This window comes from Lampetra planeri, chromosome 54 (assembly GCF_965212315.1).
Source record: "Lampetra planeri chromosome 54, kcLamPlan1.2.h2, whole genome shotgun sequence".
NCBI lineage: Eukaryota > Metazoa > Chordata > Hyperoartia > Petromyzontiformes > Petromyzontidae > Lampetra > Lampetra planeri.
In genome coordinates this window covers 1442293-1463101 of record NC_136160.1, presented here as the reverse complement: position 1 = coordinate 1463101, position 20809 = coordinate 1442293, and the positions used below count along the sequence as shown (strand labels likewise).

General features: G+C 49.9%; 1 protein-coding gene across 1 annotated transcript in view; it reads left to right on the top strand.

Moving 5' to 3' along the window:
* Positions 1-20809, top strand: part of CPSF1 (cleavage and polyadenylation specific factor 1) — a 61503-nt gene that overhangs the window by 7955 nt on the left and 32739 nt on the right. Inside the window, exons 11-25 of the mRNA XM_078617753.1 lie at positions 288-375; positions 890-1009; positions 3488-3536; positions 4912-5006; positions 5139-5213; positions 7151-7231; positions 7524-7625; positions 8441-8557; positions 9674-9815; positions 14139-14314; positions 15997-16136; positions 17249-17441; positions 18730-18939; positions 19343-19432; positions 19994-20158. Of these exons, the coding sequence (XP_078473879.1) occupies positions 288-375; positions 890-1009; positions 3488-3536; positions 4912-5006; positions 5139-5213; positions 7151-7231; positions 7524-7625; positions 8441-8557; positions 9674-9815; positions 14139-14314; positions 15997-16136; positions 17249-17441; positions 18730-18939; positions 19343-19432; positions 19994-20158 (1843 nt within the window). The remainder of the gene's footprint in view (positions 1-287; positions 376-889; positions 1010-3487; positions 3537-4911; positions 5007-5138; positions 5214-7150; positions 7232-7523; positions 7626-8440; positions 8558-9673; positions 9816-14138; positions 14315-15996; positions 16137-17248; positions 17442-18729; positions 18940-19342; positions 19433-19993; positions 20159-20809) is intronic.

Sequence of the window (20809 nt, the reverse complement as noted above, 5' to 3'; positions counted from 1 at the left end):
ACTGCCAAACGCTTTTAAATTAGCACGAAGTGAGGTTCTGCCATGGTTCATTGTAAATCTTCTCTTTAACTTGTGAATTATGTCCAATACTGTGCCTGATGATTGGAAAGCGTCTTCTATCCATCTGCTAGATAGGTACAGAGCAGTCAACGATACAAATAATTTTTGCTCACTGTCAAAGCTCCTAGAACAGTTAGTGAAAAAAGATCTCGTGTTTTTTTTAGAGGCAGGATTTTGTGACTTGAATCATGACGGCCTGGTTCGTGTGTGTATGGTTTCTTCGTCAGTTACGTTCTGACGCTGATCATCGATGGTATGAGGAGTGTGCGGAGCTTCCACTTCGACAAGGCGGCCGCCAGCGTCCTCACCACGTGTGTAAGTGCGCCCCCTCAAATCCGCGCGTGCCCTTCATATTCACTTCCACTTTCTCCGCCGGTGCCCATGTTTATGATACCCATGTCATCGGTACATCATCCCTTTGTCGCAGGGTGCATAGCACAGTGTTCGTGACGCAATCCGCTCCTGCAAAGTGGCCCTCAAACCAACTCCTTATTCCCTATGGCTTGCGAATATAACACGTTTGGTCGATTTCATATGCCACGCTTTATAACGCTAGATATTGTGGTCAAGCCATGCATTGGAATTGATAATTGACTGAAACCATCTTGATATATAGAGGAGTGCAGAGCTTGAGCGGGTGGAATTTGGCACCTGCTCCGCCACCTGGCTGCCTTTCCGATGTGCCCGCGGTTCCTCCTTGAGCCTCTTTGAGTCGGGAGCGAACCCTGCGGGGGGGGGGGGGGGGGCGGTGGTGGTGGTGACGTGTTCCAAAGTCGGTGTTAATTTTGCGCTGGTGCCACGGCCCTTGGCGCCGGTGGTTGGTCCACAGATGCTGACGATGGAACCCGGCTACCTCTTCCTGGGCTCCCGGCTTGGCAACTCGCTGCTCTTGAAGTACACAGAGAAGCTGACCGAGTCGGCCGCCGAAACGATGAGCAAAGACAAACCGGTGAGCCGAGCAGCGCCTTCGTTTACTTATATTGGCACTTTACAGCTTCGGTGGAAAGTGTAACAGGGCACGTGGGCGGAGGGGCGGGAGGTTGTGGTGGAGTACAATAACTCCCATTAAGACGATCCAATGTGAACAAAATCCGGTATAAATTGCCATTCCTATTCAGGAATAATGTAGCAGCAAAAAGACCCTCCCAAATTATTTTAAAGGGTTGCTTGTGCCTTCCCTGGAAGAACTGCTATGTAAGCGCTGTTGCCTTCTTTCCTGAGCCCTTGGCGTGAGCCGCTACTGATTTTATCGCAGATTTAATACGTTTGAGGATAAACGCATGTTGGAAGGTGTGGCAGGAATCCATACACGTCCCTCTTTAAACTTAAGTTGCCATTTTCTCCCAACGTTATCCCGTGAGGGCTATCAGTGTCACGCCATGAGACAAATAATCCAATCGGATCGCTCGCAGAGCAGTGCAATCCTTCGTGTTTGGAGAACGGCCTGTGGAAGCGGATATCACTGAACTACCTGTGAGATCTCTTTAAGCGTCCTGTAGTCCACACAGTGGAGGGTAGTACTTTCACACCAGCTCTGCACGTGAGTGTAACGCCCATCGCATAACAAACCTATATTAATTCAGTGGGTGCGTAATTGCTGGGCCAGGCGGTAGCGTCCTTGGTGGCCATGTGTAGTCATCGTAGAGCACTGCTGAATTGAGTCAGTGGACAGCCATAAAATTACGCGACACTGTAAAGGGGCCACAGCTGTGGTGTGGGTTGTCACGAAGGCCCCAACGGCGGAAGTTTGGCTGCACAGCGACCTCGCCCTTTGTCTGGAACCTATCCAGCAAGGGCCCACTGAAGGCTTGGCAAGGTAAAACCAGCTGGACAAGACTGTAGGGTTCGCGATAAGAGACTGAATTCTCAGAACTGAAATTTAGCCATATTAATCGCCGAACAAAAGTTTGCGTGTGATGTTTTATTTGAACGCGGTCGATGGTAACTGGGCTGAGACCGTCAACTCAGCTACACCTGAAGGCCCAGGACCTCAGCGGTGCCGGCTCGACGCTCTGACCTCGTGAGCCATCCGGCCGCTTTTCGAGCAGTGCTCTCTACATTGACCGCCGATCATGAATACGGCCGCGCCGATGCCATTGATGTGACAGGCGCACGCTCTACCCTGGGAGCTCCTACCCACCTTGTTAACGTTGTGTGGAGCTGCGAGTTTTGAATCGTTATTGGCAATAGTCCAATTGCTTTGTGGTGAATAGGCTTTCTTTTTCCTTTAACGATCTAGATATATTTATCTCTCTGCAGTGTCTGTATATCGTAACATTCGTGTTGATCAAAGGGAAATAAAAAAAAGTGAGCCCTGTTTTATCATTACGGCAAAATGATCTCATGAGTCTGAACATTTATTATCGCGAACTCTTTATGACTCCAGTCCATCATGAATGCGTACTCATCACATGCAGCAAGCTCTTTGAAATAACACTTTTTTAACTGTTCAGGCTCACTGTAATCGGTCCAAACAATGCTCAAGTAGCTTGGCAAAAACAGCTTGGGTAATGTTAAAACCAGAGCTGATCTTTTAGAGGCTCATTGATGTCCTCTTGCTTAACCAGGTGAGATAACTCATCAGCGTTCGATAGCTCATTCGCCGACCACTAAAGCTTATAACCGGCTTTCGCCAACGCAGCACAACTCCAGGCCTCTGAGCTCGCTTGGCAGGCTGCGATTGTGAGCTCGCTACCCACTAGTGGGCTGTTAAATCATCATTCCCATTATCTACTCAATACCAACGTGTTGCTCTTACCTGTCTCGCCTCTTATTGATTGAGGTGAGACGTGATTGAATAGATCTGCTCAAACTACGGAGAGAAGGGAGCCCTGCGTACCGTTTGAATTCCCCGGCGTCCAGTTCTGCCTTAGGAATAGACGCCTGCGGCCCTTGGTCAATCCACTGCCTCCCCCACACCTTGTGGTTCCTAGGGGTTATTTGACCCCGCTTCACCACCCTGGTCAGTGCGGGTTGTTGCAGGTGGCGAAACACAGACAGGGTTCGCGAGGTACACCAAAGAGCACGGGTTTTTGCTGCGCTGCCCTCTGCTGCTCACCACGTAGCCCCCACGACATGTACCAACTTGCGTGTGCATGGCGGTTGCTCATTCAATCACTCATCCAGGCTCACACCCTGCTTGGCTCCTGAGAGAGATGAGAGGAGATTGGGTGTGCATTCTGGGTGATTTGGTCAGAAAAAAAGTACGTTTCATCAGGCCCCCCCCGTGTTACAAAGTGAAGTATCCAACTCCTATTAAATCGCTTTCTCTCTCTGGCATCTCCATTTACGTGCCACGAAGAAGTTCCATTGCACCAAAATGTCGCCATTCCATATATTTCTCATTTGAAGGCTGCGGTTTTGCTGACGAATGTGTCGAGTTTTTTCGTTCTTCGACTTTTAATTGTTGAATAACGTGTTCCATTAGGAGGAGCCGCCCAACAAAAGGAAACGCACGGATGCCGGAGACTGGATGGGTAAGAGAGAGCGCAGTACAGTACGACACCGCGGATAGAAATACACGTTAAGATAATTTGGCTGCTATAAATTTCCACACGATAAGGCACTTTTTTATTTAAAGCTTTCGTGACTGCAGGGATTCATATTCTTGGTTTTTTCGGTAAAGTCACGTAGAAGGGAAGCAATAAAATAATACAAATATTAAACAATAAAATTCTCACGACCTTTCGATTGCAACACAAGCAATCATCATCAGTGTGATGAGAATTTTATTTTTGTATATTTTTATTATTTTATTGTTTCCCTTCTACGTGACTTTACCGAAAGAACCAAGAATATAAGATAAGCCACTCCGTCGAGCTATCATTTGTGGCCAGGCCGCTTCAAAAAAATAGCTATTATAGCTCAGTGGGCCCTGCCTGGTCAAATAAACATGGTGTAAGAGTACTCTTTGGTTCTTTCGGTAAAGTCACGTAGGTATAAAGTATAAAATAAATTAAATCGCGACGTTTCGGACGCAACACAAGCGTCCGTCATCAGGCGGGACAACCACAGCAAGAAACAATTGCTGAAGTAGACTAGAATGGTGTAAGAGTTTAACAATTTCAATCAGACTATCCGAGGTCTGAGGTATCAGCGCATGGGTCGAAAGGTCACTTATTTGAACACCGATAGAAAATGGCAGCTATGCCGTGCAGAAGTAGGGTCCCAGAAAAACCATGAGGCGCAAACTTTTTTTAACATCGGGGCAAAAATTATTTGCTGTGCCTTAGACGTAAGCGACTGTACGCGAGATTAAGATCGCACGACTGTGTTTAACGGTCGGATTTGTGGCCATCTCTTGAACGATATAAAAAAATGTAAACATTTGTCATTAACACTGCCTTCAAAGAAAATAATATAAATAGGCGACGTTTCAGGCAGTCGCCCTCCTTTCCTCTCTCTTTATGTGCCATGAAGAAGGGCCATTACCTGAAACGTCACCCACCTTGTACTTTTCCTTTCAAGGCCACAGCATTAATTTAATCAGGTCTCTCCTCTGTGTTTTACCTAGAATGGTTTATCAGCAGTAAGTTGTGTGTGTGCGTGTGCGGGGGTTAGCGCACTGCACTACGAACCTGGCAACCCAATTTCCATTCCAGCTCACGGCCGCCACCAATACTTTTAACGATTATCTGGGCCTCAGCCTCAAATGAGTACCTCGTGTGGTGTGTCGTAAACATCACCACTGGGGAGACAAAGGCGGCGGGGCGTGGTGCTGGCCACCCGCCCGCCCTCGTGTGCCGTGCCAGCCTTTATTGGTGCCACTCGCAAATTTTGCCCCAGCAGTGCGTTAAGGCTACACGGCGGATTTTTGTTCTTGTTTACGCTTATTTATTTGTTCCTCGTTAGCCAAGAATGTGGCACTGCTCGACGACATGGATGAAATCGAGGTGTACGGGAGCGAGGCGCAGTCTGGCACTCAGCTGGCCACCTACTCCTTCGAGGTAGCGTCAACGCACGGCCACAACGAGCGCATGGATGGCACGAGCGCGCGTGTACAGTGCCGAGTGTGCTTCAATGACTCAACGTACTTTAAAACCGTTTCGTGACCCACGTGTGTGCCCTTTGTCACGCAGGTGTGTGACAGCATCCTCAACATCGGGCCCTGCGCCAATGTAGCCATGGGGGAGCCGGCCTTTCTATCCGAGGAGGTCAGTGTTTGCGTGTATCCAGGGACATCAAATTGTTCATGAGTTTATTTAGACTTTACGGTGAGCAGCTGAATGATGCCGTGGTGTGATGAGTAGCGCATGCTGGAGTTGCGATCCAGAGGTCGCCGGCTCTGTTCGGTCTCCTGGCGCGGCGGTTGAAATGATGGACAAGATTCTTTAATCTCCCCCACGCCCCCCCACCGCCTCTGCCCACCCAGCAGTGTAAATTGCCGCACAGCAGCCGATCGGGAGCTCGCCGTGTGGTGATGTAAAGTGTGGGCACTCTTTTGGTAAAATAGTTCTCCTGAGCTCGCTGTAATGGTGGAAGGCCCTTACGCTGGCAGTGGCGTGAACAAGACATTGCACGGCTGCACCTTTAGCTTTCACTACGAGGAGTACAGTGAGACCTCATGGTGGAGCGGGACAGCACAGTCTGAATAATTTCCCAACCCAACAACTTGAGCATGTGTGGAAATCGTTTCGTTGTGTGTCCAGGAGTGAGTTTCGGATTGATACATTAAACATTGTGGTTATTATAATTTTAAAGATAGTTGTGGATCTTTGTCAGATATTTGGATAGTTGACATTTTGTATGAATGTAAAATGTCTTCCTGCGAACAATAATGTGTATTTGTATGTATGTTTGTAAGTGTCTCTCTCTCTTGTTCATCCATCATAGTTGATGATGACCATGGCACGTTTGTCATTTTATTGTCATTTTGTTTGTAAGTATGTCATACCTGTCAACCCCTTATCAGTGCCTACCTTATTACAGACCAATTCAGACCTTGTTGGTCACCCCGTGCCCTTCTAAATCTCAACGTTCATCCTACACAGTCCCATTACAAGGGAGAAACACAAATTGTAAAAAAAATATTTTACTCAATTTCCCTGTACAAGAATACGGGTAAACTGTATGGGTTGACAGATATGGTATAGTATGTTTGTATGTGTGTATTTTGAACAGCTTTCGCACCGCATGCAGCCAACCGTGCTAATTGGAGATGCTGCATGACACCATTTTTGCTGGGAAATGTTTGGGAGCGACGCCATATCAGTGACATCATTTTCGGTTTTTATCACGGTTGGCTACGTACGGTGCAAAAAAAGTTCAACATACATTTTACATGCATCCAAAATGTGGTATCTACTCCCGATATTTTTTGGAGGATTTTGTCGGATAAGTAAAAAAACTGGAGCCAATTCCTCGGAGAGACAGAATGTGCAACCACACGTGTAGACCAACGTATCGGAGATTAGTTGTGGGGAACATGTCACATTGCTTCAATTCAGATTTGAAGCTGAAAGCAAGACGATTAATGCGGCAAAAGGCAAGAAACGGAACTGTAATGATGAGGCCTCACCGTGTTACCATCCATTTACTCATGTCTCATTAGCACCATGGTGTAAAATTACACCAGACCTCTGGGGTCAATTACAGCTGTAATTGTGCCGTTGGTAATGAATTTGCTTTCACAACGTAATTGTAATTTCGGTGACAATGCTGCTGCAGTTGTAATTATATTTGACCCCGGGTCTCAAATACAGAGACGCTCAAATTAACTTTATTTATAACCAGGTGAGGGCCCATTGAGAACAAATGTGATAAGGAGACAAATTTCTTCGTCATTTATCTGTGTCTCCACGTAAAAAAAGTACACTTCACTCCCAGAATACAGTGAAGGCCGATGCGTTCTGACTTAGAGAATACTTGACATTTTTTTTGTATGTGGGGAGACAGAAACAGGATGGAGTCCTTGTGTGCTTTTCTTTTTTGTTACTTATATGTTCTCCACAGTGACGCGAGCGATTACATTTAGACAAAAAAGTGTATATATTATACACCGTCGTCTATGTGTTAATTAGTATTAACCCACTGCTTAAAACTTTGTGAGTTAATATGTGACGATAATCTTTGATTGTTTCGTGTGCAAAAGTTTCAAAACAGACCGGAGCCGGACTTGGAATTGGTTTGCTGCTCCGGATATGGGAAAAATGGAGCTCTGTCCGTGGTGCAGGTGAGGTCTTGTAAATGAGTTGTAATAATATAATCATTGTCTTTTTGATATTTCATTTAGTATCCAAGAAAATCTCATCTTTAAAATGCTGTCGCATTTGTAATTCTCCCAGCCTTCACCAACCCGCCCCTGACCAGTAGGGTGAAGTATGGTCAAACAACCCCCCCAATAGCCCGCACGGGAGACCCTCATCCAGCAGTGGATGAGCAAAGGGCTGTAACCTGCACACCTGCACCTGCCGTGTCCTCCCATATAATTCCGAGCGATGCGTGCGTTGCTTTTGTCTGGCCAGAGGAGCATTCGGCCGCAGGTGGTGACGACGTTTGAGCTGCCGGGATGCTACGACATGTGGACGGTGATCTCTCCCGTCAGCGACAAGCGAGAGGAGGGCAAGGTACAGCCTGTGGGGGCGCGGATATAACCCCTTGCCTCTTTTCCACTGAACGGCTGACCCGCGCCAAGGCCATGCCGAGCCAGCCTGGCTCGGGTCAGCAGGAGCCTGGGTTGTTTTTTTCCACCGCAATTGCCGCTCCGTGCCAGCTGATGCCACTTGCAGTGACTGAGTCGAAACGTTGCTTAGGGGACGCCGTGTCCTCGCTGTGTACCGACTAATGTCACAGGAAGTGAACGGTCGATTAGTCCCAACCCTGGCCCTGCTTGGCCCCGAGCCATATTCAGGTGTCTTGGGAAGCCGACGTATCACGGTTCCGCTCAGGGCTCGGCAGCACGGCAGACGGCCGATGGAAAGCTACCACTGTCATGAGTGTCCCGTGCTGGCCCAGTTGTGGCAATGGAAAAGGGGTAACACGGACTCATGCACACACACAAAGATAAAGATCCTCCTATATAAATATGGGCCATGCCTTTGTTTTTAAGTTTGGAGTTTGTTCGCACGTAGGGCAAATTAAGAGAATGAAATTGCTTGCCGCTGATTTTTCTTTTTACGTACGTAAATCTGCTTTGCTGTTTTCCTCCCTTTGCTTGCTGTCCAAGAGGTCAAGACATGTGAGTTCACGGGTTAAATTCTGAATAAACATCCTGAACAACGCCAAACACCGAATGAACTTTACCCATCCCCGAATTAAAAATGTGATCCATGTTCAGCGGCGACACAACAGCATCGAATCAAGTCACGATCAAGTGCATTCGGTGGTTAATCTTCTTTCTTCATTCTCCTCCTTCCTGTTTTTTTTTTTCCCCACGAAACAGAGCAAGGAGTCCGAGTCGGAAGCGGAGCCTGAGAAGGAGGAACAGAAGGAGGCGCCGCTGGAAGACGAGAAGAAGAAGCACGGCTTCCTCATCCTGAGCCGCGACGACTCCACCATGGTGCCGTGGGCCTTTGCTCCCCCCTCTCTTATGCCGCTCCCCACTTGTTGCTCGGATCGCTGGCGTACACGAGTGTGTTACTGGGTGGCCGGTGGGTGGGGGGTGGGTGCTTTCCACGCGTGTTCCCAGACGCAGCCGAGCTGCGAGTGCGCAATCACCCTGTGCGGTATTGCGCAATCACAGCTTTGGAGCCCTGGGTAGGTAGTAGCGGTGCTCATGGCGGTAGTGGGCGGCGGTGGCGCCGGTGGTGGTGGCGGTGGCGGTGATTCGGCAACCTCACGTGGTGTCAAAATACGCCCGGGTCTGGCCACGAGAGCTGCGGTGAGCTCGCCGACACTGCTGAATGGCAGTTGGTGATGTTTGTGGGTAATTGTGCCATACACGAGCATATTGTCGGTGCACATTTAAAAAAAACTTAATTACCCCTCTATATATAGATTTGGAAACTGCGTAATTTTGTGGGGTGGTGGGGGGGGGGCTGCTTTAGCTCTCTCATATCGCTCCCTAAGTTTGACACTGCCAAGAACAACGTAGCTTTTGCCACGAGGGGAGATTGAAAAGTACGTGGCCCTGACGGAGAAAGGTGCGACGAGTGACCTTTACGGAAGGTGCGTTATTATGCCGTGTGGGCCGTTTTGTTGAGCAACGCTCATGGTCCATCGATGTCCCAAGGCTTTTGTCTCTACCCAGAAGAACTCTTTGTATCTGTTTTCTTTCTTTCTTCTTTTCTCTCACCGCACGTTCACAGAATGCATTGTTTTTATTGTCACGAGAAAAATGCTCTCCCCGCAATTGATTCCTCAACTCTGGAAAAAAGTACAGAAGTCACTGGGAGTAAGCCTTGGCGAATATGGGCTTCCTCTGTTTGTTTTTAACAGACTAGTTTCACCCTTCTGTATAGCACCACTATTTTCTGCGTCAGACCACCGACTATTCATTCACACACCCCCCCCCCCCCCACATACATCATTATATCCTGGATAATAATGATAACAGCCTCGGGTCTGTGTGACCTCCGATTAGCGTGGTTGGCTACTCACGGTGCGAAAGAAGTTCAACGTACATTGAACAGACGTGTACAACGCGAGGTGCATGCCTGTGCTTGCGGCGTCCCAGATCCTGCAGACGGGCCAGGAGATCATGGAGCTGGACCACAGCGGCTTCAACACGCAGGGTCCCACGGTGTTCGCGGGGAACCTGGGTGGCAACCGCTACATCCTGCAGGTCTCGCCCATGGGTGTGCGGCTCATGGAGGGAAGTAAGTGGCAGAAGGGGAAACGCGCGTTTCGAGTTTTACGCGATGATCCCTTTTTTTTCCCTACTGGCTCATCCCGAGCCGTGCCAGCGCAGGCCCCCCCCCCCCCGCCTTCCCACGATACGGGTGGATTCCCACTAAACTATTAAAACATTTTTATTTTGGCAGGAAAGGCCCACTGAGCAATACAGCTCTCTTTCAGAAGTTATGTGGCTGCAAATGATAGCTCAACGAAGTGGCTTATGTGGAAATTTCTAGCAGCCAAATTCTCTAAACTGATCATTTCTTAATGTGGAGGTAAAAACCGGAGCACCTGGAGAAAAATCCATGCGACCACGGGGAGAGAGACACCGCAAACTCTAAATATAAAACTTGTGTCATGGTCGGGATCGAACCCATGACCTCCTGTATACCAGGCGAGATAGTTAACATCTTGCCACCGCGGCTCCCCACTGTGTGCGCTGCTCACCGCACAAGAAATCCGCATTGGGCTCCGTGCCAAACAGGGCCGGGGGGGCACTCGTGCGAGGCTGACGACACGTAGATCGCGCGCGCGACGCTGGCTCAGTACGCCGCTCGGGCACGGCGTCGCCGCACGACGCGCTCGTGCATCGGCTCGCTCGCCGTGGGTGTCGTCGGTGGCGCACGCGGCTCTGCTTCTGTGGTGGAAAAACAACCCGGAACCTCCTGGCACGGCTCGGCTGTGGAGAGTGCAAAAGAGGTGTACGTGCACGTATACAGCCGTTTTGTAATAATCCACTGCTGGATGAGGGCTTCCCCACACACTCCAATAACCCTCACGACCCCCCACAGTGCACGATCTTGGGGGTTATTGGGGCACGCTTCGCCACGCTGCTCAGCGCGGCTCGGTGAAGGCGAGGAGTGCAGATGTTGGTGCGTGGTTCTTTGCGACAATGGATTTGCCAACCCCGCCCTATGACCAACTCCCCGTGTTGTGCCTAGCGGTCATCCATTCCAAGCGCAGTTCAGGCTCAAACTGAGACCTCATGATATCTGGCATATTACGGGTAATTTGGTCAGAGGTAACGATGTGCAATACATCACGAGAATGGTGGGGAGCGACGGTGCAGTGGTTGGCGTGCTTATGCTATGAACTCGTCAGCTAGAGTTTGATTCCCAGTTACGACTAACATCAGGGGAGAGTGATTTTTCCGAACCAGTCCTGGGCTTCCCAGGACATCCCGCACCGATCGGCGTGGTTAAGTATGTTAAAAAAAAAAACTAAAGCTCACTCACCGACATGGCAAACGATGAGAACTTCGATTTAAAGCTTTCGTGACTGCAGGGATTCATATTCTTGGATCTTTCGGTAAAGTCACGTAGAAGGGAAATAATAAAATAATACAAATAAAACATATTAAAATTCTCACGACGTTTCGGCCACAACACAAGCAGCCGTCCTCAGGTGAAGAACTGAGCTGTCGTGATAATTTTATTATGTTTTATTTGTATTATTTTATTATTTCCCTTCTACGTGACTTTACCGAAATTTTCAAGAAGATGAGAACTTCATCCAGCATTGCATGAACAGAGGCTGGAATTAATTATTACTATAACAGTATCCTTCCGCTAAATATTGTTCTTGGATGGCATAGTCCTATTTACTATAATAATAGTCATCTTCAACCACGATCCGTCCACTGCTTGTGGAAAGCCCTTGCTCTAACATCACCATTCTTCGTAAATCCTGCGGCAGCCGAAATCCTTCGTGCGTCTTTTCAGGACTTGGATTTGCAATGCTTGGAATTCCACTGCGAGAAAGATAGAAAGAAGAACTCATGCAGCAGGGAACAAATGGTTGACAATTAAGCGAAGTAAGAAGGCTTGGGCAGGACTCGTCATTCGAGGGGCTGATTTCCGGTGGTCAAAGATTAACGACGGAGTGGCCGCCAAATGAGGGAACGCATCCAAAGAAGATGTCGGCTGCGGAGGCGGCGTTACGGGCGCCACGGTGGCGAGATGTTAACTACCTCGCAGGGTATGCAGGAGGTCGCGGGTTTGATCCCCACCACGAAGCCTCCTGTATATTTGGAGTTTGCATGTTCTCCCCGTGGTCATGTGGATATTTCTTTGGGTCCTTTTTGATTTTTCCCTCCACATTTAGACTCATCATCCGTTTAGAATATTTGGCTGCTCTAAATCTCCACGTCCATAAGCCGCTTTGTAGAGCTGTAAGTTGTGGCTTTGGACGCTTCTGAAAAATGGCTCGGTGGGCCTTACCTGGTCAAATAAAAAATATCACGCTTCGAAGCTAGATGAATTGTTGAATCGCAATAACAAGAGCGATGGCTTGGGGGCAGGACCTTCGTCCGGTCACGGTTCATTTGAAGCTGATGATGACGACAGTCGCGGTTGGCAGTATCAACTTTACATTCACTTACGTGATTCACGTTTTATGCCAAGTGCAAGGAAATCGCTAATTAAACGCGTGGCAGGCAATAGTCGTTTTGTCCTCGTAGGTTATCTTCGGTACGGTTTGTAATCTCGATTGGAACCACGTGGGTTCTGTAATGGAAGGGCTTGTGTGTGCTTATAGAATGGGGGGGGGGGGGGGGGAAATCAATGAGAATGATCACATTTTTGGCTGCGTTATCTCACTTTCGTCCATTGATCGTGAGAAATTGATAGTCGGGGGAAACAAATTAAAGAAGAAAAGAAAGTCATTAGCGTTGGCAGTCGTTTTTTGTTTTTTTTTGCTGATGGTCGCTTGTTTTTGCACAAAGTACTTGCCTTTTCGGGCACAAAAGGGACCCGTGATGGTCTCGGGTTCCGGCTTCCCAGCCGATGTTTCAAATCAACCAATCGTTGTCTCGTTTGTTTAGCGCGATCTTCACGGCAATAATAAAGGCATCTCAGGTGCACTTTACCTCGAATGAATATATACTATATCCAAGATATTTAGTCAACAAAGCAACGCACAATAGAAAACATAAATAGCGAACAAAAGCTTAAATCGTAATGAGGACCAGTTGCCGAAATCAAGGAATGCCGCGGTAAAAGCAGACACGCAGGAGGTGTTAAGATATAACACCTGTGTTAACTGCTCAACCCAGGCTATAAATAAGTTGGCATTTGGATTGGCCTTGTACTGTGCTCCTTTTGGAGCTCTTTGCTTTATGGCACCGGTGAGACAAAGTCTCAAAAAAGAGGCTTTCTCGTGAAGGCCAATCACTTTCAAGGACAATGCATACATTATCAAAGCATACTTGTTTACATGTTTTGCCACAAGTATGTGGAATAAATGTTTTTCCCCGTGACATACACGGTGCCCTGATGCAAAGTTGGAATACAATCGGCGCGGTGAGTGAGGAGTTATTTTCATGGCAATCAGGAGTTGCACTGTGATGTTGGCTTGTGGTGTCAACAGTGGCACAAAGTAGCCTGCACACTCGCAAATTACTTCTGTTAAATTGTTTGTGCCGGCGCAACTTCTGTCACGTATGTTGCGCCGCGTATCGCTAAACTGGGAAACTCGTTAACCGCCTCTGTTTTCCCGACCTGATTACACATTTGCGGTGGCTTTTAGTTTTTTTAAGCCTACGCATTGCCAACTGTCATTCGGTTCAAATTATGTCGAGATCTTTATTCGGCAACTTTAAAATTAAAATATTTAACGGGCGTTCAGGATCGGGGTTTAGACTACGTAATGCTTGTGACCAACTTTGTGTCATTGGGAACTTTCCACCACCCGACACAGCCAATCAAATAAAATCGTCACACAGTGCACAAGCATCTCACGACGTGCCGATTATTATTGTTTTGGCTCGTTCACCGGGAGGGTTGAATAAGAGTGCGTGGAGAGGAGTAGAGTGAGATGAGAGGGGAGAGATAGGAGAGTGCGTGGAGGGGAGTAGAGTGAGATGAGAGGGGAGAGGTAGGAGAGTGCGTGGAGGGGAGTAGAGTGAGATGAGAGGTAGGAGAGTGCGTGGAGGGGAGTAGAGTGAGATGAGAGGGGAGAGGTAGGAAAGTGCGTGGAGGGGAGTAGAGTGAGATGAGAGGGGAGAGATAGTGGGTGAAGGGGAGTAGTGAGATGAAAGGGGGCGACTTTGGATAGTGGGCATAGTAGAGTAGAGTGAGATGAGAGGGAAGAGATAGGAGAGTGTGTGGAGGGGAGAAGCGTGAGATAAAAGGGGAGTATGGGGAGTAAGGGATGAGTCCAGCGAGGATCTGGAAGACGGTACCATCTTAACATCGATCTGAGATTGGATTGTGAGCCAGTGGAAGGAGTGGGAATACTGGGGTGGTCGAAGTAATTGTGAGGCTCTCGCTTAAACAAACTCACGTGCGCACATTTTCTCCCACCAGCCAAGCAACTGCAGCACATCCCGCTGGACCTGGGCTCCCCGATCGTGCACTGCTCCGCGGCCGACCCCTACGCCATCATCCTGAGCGAAGAGGGGCAGATCATGCAGCTGCTGCTCAAGGAGGACAAAGTGAACGGCTCCTGCTGGCTGGCTGCCGCAAAGCAGCCGGTGCACTCGGTGAGCTTTCACCTCCCAAGACACTCCCCCGCCCCACCCATTGGGTGACGTGACGATCGCCCTTTCCAGCGGGTGAAGCACCACCACGGTCGGTTCTGGTTCGACCGATGCGACCGCGGTCGATGCATTCCAAAAAAAAAAAAAAGGGCGCACAAAGCGAAACAGCTGCCTGTCGAGTAGCGCACGCAGTACACACACGCAGTACACACACACAGTACACACACACAGTACACACACACAGTACACACACAGTACACACACACAGTACAGACACAGTACTCGCAGTACACAACTTTGTCCCATGTAACACCACATAGCTGCATGGAGAGTGAATTCAAACCGCTGAACACAGAGAATTTTGGGTAGAAATAGGTTTGCCGCGTATGCAGCGCGAAATCGCACAAACCGAACGAGCGTAGAGCGAGGGGAACCTGCGGGGAATTCGGTGGCGTCGCATTCTGCTCGGGTGACTTCTACCGCACGGGGTGACGTCACGACTGCGAGCTGTGAGGAGAGTTCCGACGAGTGAATTCCTCTGCTTCGACGATCGCGAAACTTTCAAAGAACAAACTGCAATTTACGACGCTCGTGCACGGCATCGGGCTTCGCCCCGTCGTCTGGGTGTTGATTTTTGGAACGATTTGTGGGTGTAGGGAGAACTGTTGACGCGAGTCCTTATTAGATGTGCACGTCTCTGCGCAGAATTATTACCTTTTTTTTTTTTAGATTAAGAGCCACGTTAACACAATTTGACTGCGGAGCATTCCCACAGGAGGCATTCGGCACGCTCGAAGTGCACGCTCCGTTCAACGCGAGAGGCTCAAAGTGTTTACGTATGGGGCTTGCGGCCGCTAATGTGGATGCATAAGCATTCTTGTGTGCGCGTGCTCTATGCTTGCGTGTGTGCGCGCGCGTCTGGGTCGGCTCGGCCACAAACGAGTGCCTGCTGCGGTGTGTAGTAAACATCGCCACCGGGGAGACAAAGGCAGTCGGGCGTGGTGCTGAACACCCCCCCACCCCCTTGTGTACCGTGCCTGCCTTCATAGGTGCTACTCACTCACAGCACTTGCCCCAACAGTCCGTTAAGGCTGGGTTTAACTCCTGGCTGTGGGTGGATTGCATCAGCTGCACAAGGTTATCAGAGCTAATCTCAGGCTTAAATGAGTCCCCCTATAGAAAATCCTAATTGAGTTTCGTAGCTTCTCTTAACTGAAGATATTGCCGGGAGCGGTCGCAGTCGTGGTTGTACTACGATCCTGGCAAGCAGAGTTTGATTCTCCACCACGGCTAACATCTGAGTATTCGAGTATTTGGCTGCTATACATTTCTACATGATAAGCCACTTCGTTGAGCTGTTATTTGTGGCCTCTGAAAAAGAGCTATATAGCCTTAGCTGGTAAAATAAAAAATAGTTTCTTTTTTAGTTTAACTTCAATGGCGGCTGATATCTGAACCTGCCTGGTCAAACAACCCCCCACAGCCTCCACAGCTTGATAGGAGGCTTTCATCCAGCAGTGGATTGACAAAAGGTTTGTAAAACGACAATTACAACCATAACAACAAACCTCATCACGACGACGATGAGGACGATCGTGTCGACGACGACGATCTTGATGATGACGATCGACAAACGGACGTGCCGTCCAACCTTGTGCGCCGATCCCCCCGCGGTTGTCGTCCAGCAATCCAAGGTGCTGGCGCTGTGCGTGTACCGTGACGTGAGCGGCATGTTCACCATGGAGAGCCTGGCCACCCTGGTGCGGGAGACGCCCGTCACGCGGTGCAGCCAGGCGGAGGAGGACGCCCCCGTGGCGGAGCTCAGGTACGATGGCTGCCCGCCGCTGTAGGGCCACAGACAACCTTCCGCAGGCCCTCGACAGAGATTGTTGAGGTTCCTTTGCTGCTGTGAATTTCTCCGCACGATGAGCCACTTTGTCGAGCTGTCGTTTGCAGCCCAGGTCGCCGCTGAAAAAAAAGTTAATTGCTCCGTGGGCTTTGCCTGGCAGGATGGGTATGGTTTAGTTTCATTTGTATGTTTTTTTCGGTGATTTATTTGTCTCTCCTGTGCTTTGAACGACTACCGTGTTTTTGTTGTTGTTGTAAAGTTCTTACCCGGCCCTTTTGGATATCTGTGAAAAAGAGCTTTATAGTTAATCGGATTCCTCCTCCAGTGTAAATAAATATTCTGATTCTTTTTCGAGTGGAGCCCCCCCCCTCTGCCAGTGTCACGATGTGTAATGACGCGATGCCCGATTCACAAATGCGAAGGAGACATTGTACAGCGATACACTACTTGGCTGCTCCTGACTCGGTTATCTGGGATTGGCCACCTGAATGTGACATTGTAGTTTGTTGCTCTGCATCTGCATCAGCAGCTGTGCGAAAGAAGAAGAAGGTGGTGGTGTGTCCGAGCGATTGCCAGAGCTGCTGCTCGTTTTGTGGTTGACTTGGCCTATCACCTTCTTCGGGTCAATAAAATGATTACCGCTTTGTGGGAGTCAGCGTTCGCGCTGTCGGGAGACTGGTTCACGTCAATGGAATTCACAATTTCCACGGGCAAGTTGAGATAATGAGCACACAGTGATCATGAAGCTGGAACACATGCAGGTTGTTTTTTTTATTAGCCTGTTGATTTTATTGTTTATTTGACTTTCCTCTCACCCTGCTTGCCTCCCTGTCTATGTGCTGACTTCCCTCTCTGGTGTCTTCCTTCTCTCCCTTCTATCCTACCTTCAACTAAATCTACCTTGTGAATGTACTTCTACCTACATCCTACTCACCCATCTTCCTTCCTTCGCTCCCTTCATCCCTCCCTCCACCTCCTCTCCCCTCCCCTATCCATCCACATCTCATCTTCTCTACTCGCGTCTCTACCACCTATTTTCCGCTCAACTCCCTTCCGCCTGCGGCGTTCGCCCGTCGTGACCCCCGCAGCTCCGCGGATGACGAGGAGGAGATGCTGTACGGGGAGTCGAACGCCTCCGTCTTCGGGCAGAGCAAGCGCGACGAGGCCAACCGCCCCGAGGAGGTGGCGGCTGCCAGCGCGAGGGCGCACGCGAAGGCGGCGCGAGGCCACGCGGAGCCCACGTTCTGGAGCGCGCTGGTGCGCGACAGCGGCGTCCTGGAGGTGAGCGACGGTCCGGCGCCGCCACGGCTGTCGTCGCAGGCCCACACAACTCCTCCACCGATCCTCCACCGATCAGCCAGCGATCAGCCACCGATTAGCCACCAATCCCCCACCAATCCTCCACTTATTATCCACCGAACTTCCACCGAACTTCCACCGATCTTCCACCGATTATCCACCAGTCATCCACCGATCAGCGACCGATCCTCCACCAATCCTCGATGGATCATCCACTGATCATCCACCCATCCTCTATCTTCCTTTAACAAGTTTTATTTTCTCTTGAGCAGCCAAATTCAAATATTTGCTTCTTCCGATGTATATATATATTTTTTTATCCAATACTTGTAACAAAAGGTCGCAGCAAAAGTCAAAATACAAAAGAAAAACTCTCAGATAGAATGGATGTGGCCCATCTGCGGACAAAGTTGATATTTGTAGTATTTTTCTTCGTTTTTTGTTTAATCGTCAGCACATTTGTTTTGACGAGGCCGCCGCGTGACCCCACCGCACACGCAAACACTTGGTCGGCCCCAGCGCCTCCTGCCACTCACGTCAGGGTTATGGTGGATCTCCCTTGACAGGGGGTCAAGATTCCGCTGCTCATATTTCATTTGCGGAGCCCTGACATGAACACCGTTATTGCTGTGTCCGTCGTCTCATCCGAGGGTTCTTCTGTAGTCGTAGCGCAGCCCAAACCGCCAGTCTAACTCAGTCTCTTGACTCCGTCACCCCCCTTCCCCCCCCCCCGTCATCACTCACCACGACTATTAATTGTTCATGGAATCTGCAATGAAAACAACATGAGTCTGACCGAACTCGAACAGAACTGTTACCAATGGTTGAACCTAGGACACGAGAATGGAATGTGGGAACGTTATCGAGTGGTGTCGGTCGCTATGCGGAGGCGAGTTTAACTTGAACCAACTCCAATAATTATGTATTGACAAATCTTAACGAACTGTCTTACAGTCGATTGAGGTTAGCCTTATCTTTGGCCTGTGGACACCCGCACGGGTGGTGCGTGAAGATCTCCTGTAAGCTCTGGCCATCTCAGATTAGCACAGACGTTCAACATACATACGTAGATTTTGTAACTTAGTCCCAACGATCTAGAGCGCTAGAACTGACTCCACTTCTAGCACTAGGACTGAAATCACGCTCGCATTGGGAACTGAACGAGATTATGTTCACATCCCTAACTTCCGAAACATCCACCCAGCCACAGCACCCATGCGTCCTAACTTCCCGCCTGCCCCCCCCCCCCCACCCGCCCTCTGTGCCGCAGATTTACCAGCTGCCCGAGTGGCGGCTCGTGTTCCTGGTGAAGAACTTCCCCGTGGGTCAGCGCGTCCTCGTGGACAGTTCCTCGGGGCAGGCCGCCGCCGTCGAGGCCAAGAAGGAGGAGGGGGCGGCGGCGCGGCAGGGGGAGATGCCGGTGGTGCACGAGCTGCTCCTCGCCGGCCTGGGGCACCGCCAATCCAAGCCCTTCCTCTTCGTGAGTCCCGCGCCGTCCAACGGACGCGCCTTTTGCAGGGGGCAGCCCCTCGCGTAGGTAGTTACGTGTTGGACCGTAACTTTAAAGCCTGCGTTGTGACCTTCGGCTTCGGTCCGGCGACAAGGAACCTCAAAATGCACGGCCACGCGCGGGCTCTTGTTTCGTGTGGTATTTATTAATGTGTGTTGAACTTGTTTTGCACCGTACGTTGCCAACTGTGCGAATGGTGGAGAGGGGGTGCGGGGTTGGAAGGTGACGTTTGTACGCTCGTGTCGACGTTGGCGAGTGAGCCGGTTTGGACGGCTTCAGGAAACGCTGCCGACGATCGATCACGGCAGACCGTGGCGTTACTGCGTAGTCAGTGTCTTGGGATGGTGTATCTGTGTGTGTGTGATACCTGCAGGTGTATGTGGACCAGGAGCTGCTCATCTACGAGGCTTTTCCCTACGACTCGCTGCTCACCATCAACAACCTGAAAGTGCGCTTTAAAAAGGTAGGAGGGAGGTGCCCCCCCCCCGTTAGTTTAATTGCAGACCAGCTGCATTATGAAGTGACGACATTTAATAACGTCAACGAGCACAAACCATCATCACTGGAACTCCGGTCATCCTCGCGGCGGCTTTTGCCTCGCCATCGAACCAAGACGGTCACCACATCGCACTCTTTCAGATGGGTTTCTGGAGCTGTCTGCACTGTTAAATCGAATTTGACAAAATAATTTCTTTAGAACTGCTTTTTGTATTTAGTTTCTTGTCCTTCCCCCCGCCCACACCTTTTGGTTACGTACGGCACAAAAAAAGTATAGTGTACACACATACGCTCAATGTGCCATTCATGGAGAGCGGCGTTTGCAGTGGCGGGGGAGCTCATTGACCTTGGTCCAGCGTCACGAGACTCCCAAGTGCCCCCTCATATCTGGGCTTCGAAGCCCTCGAAACTCCGGAGGTCTCCTGCCCAGTTCCCAGTTCACGTCGCCCAGCCGCCCCCTTTTTGGCCCAAAAGCCGGCTTTGCGCGGGCGTTTATCGGAGCGACGCCCCGACACGGTCTCCGCAGGTGCAGCACGCCATCACGTTCCGCGAGCGGAAGGCTCGCCCCTCCTCCCGGAAGGTCGACGGGGAGCCGGCCGGCGGTGCCGACGGCGCACAGGACGAGACGGCGGCGGTGAGGGGCCGCGTCGTCCGCTTCCGCACCTTCGACGACGTCTCGGGATACTCGGGGGTGAGGTCCGCTCCAGTGTTTGATTTTTTTGTTCACCGCGGTGGTGAGATGTTAATTACCTTGCCTGGTATACAGGAGGTCGTGGGTTCGATCCTGACCCTGACACCTGCTGCTTGTATATTTGGAGTTTGCGTGTCTCTCTCAACATCATCACGATGGCTAGGAGATGTTAACCACCTCGCCTGGTATACAAGAGGTCGTAGGTTCGATCCCGACCCTGACGCCTGCTGCTGTATATTTGGAGTTTGCCGTGTCTCTCTCTCTCCCCGTGGTCGCGTGGATTTTTCTCCAGGTCCTCCGGTTTTTCCCTCCACATTCAGAAATGTGCTTTTAGAGTTTTTGGCTGCTGTAAATTTCCACGCGATAAGCCACTTTTGTTGAGCTATCACTTGTGGGCAGGTTGCTTCTGAAAAAGAGCTACATAGCTCAGTGGGCCTTACCTGGTAAGATAAAAATAGTTTAGTTTTATAAAGTTTTAGTTTTATAGTTTAATCTTTTATTTTTTTTCAACGCTTGGGGTTCAAAACGTCGATGCGCCATCTTTCTGTAACGCGGGGGGCACGATAACTGCCGTAAAGGCGATCAAATATATTTGCTTCCCAAACCCACATTATCCAGCAGTGTGTGTTTAAGCAACTAAACTCTGGACCG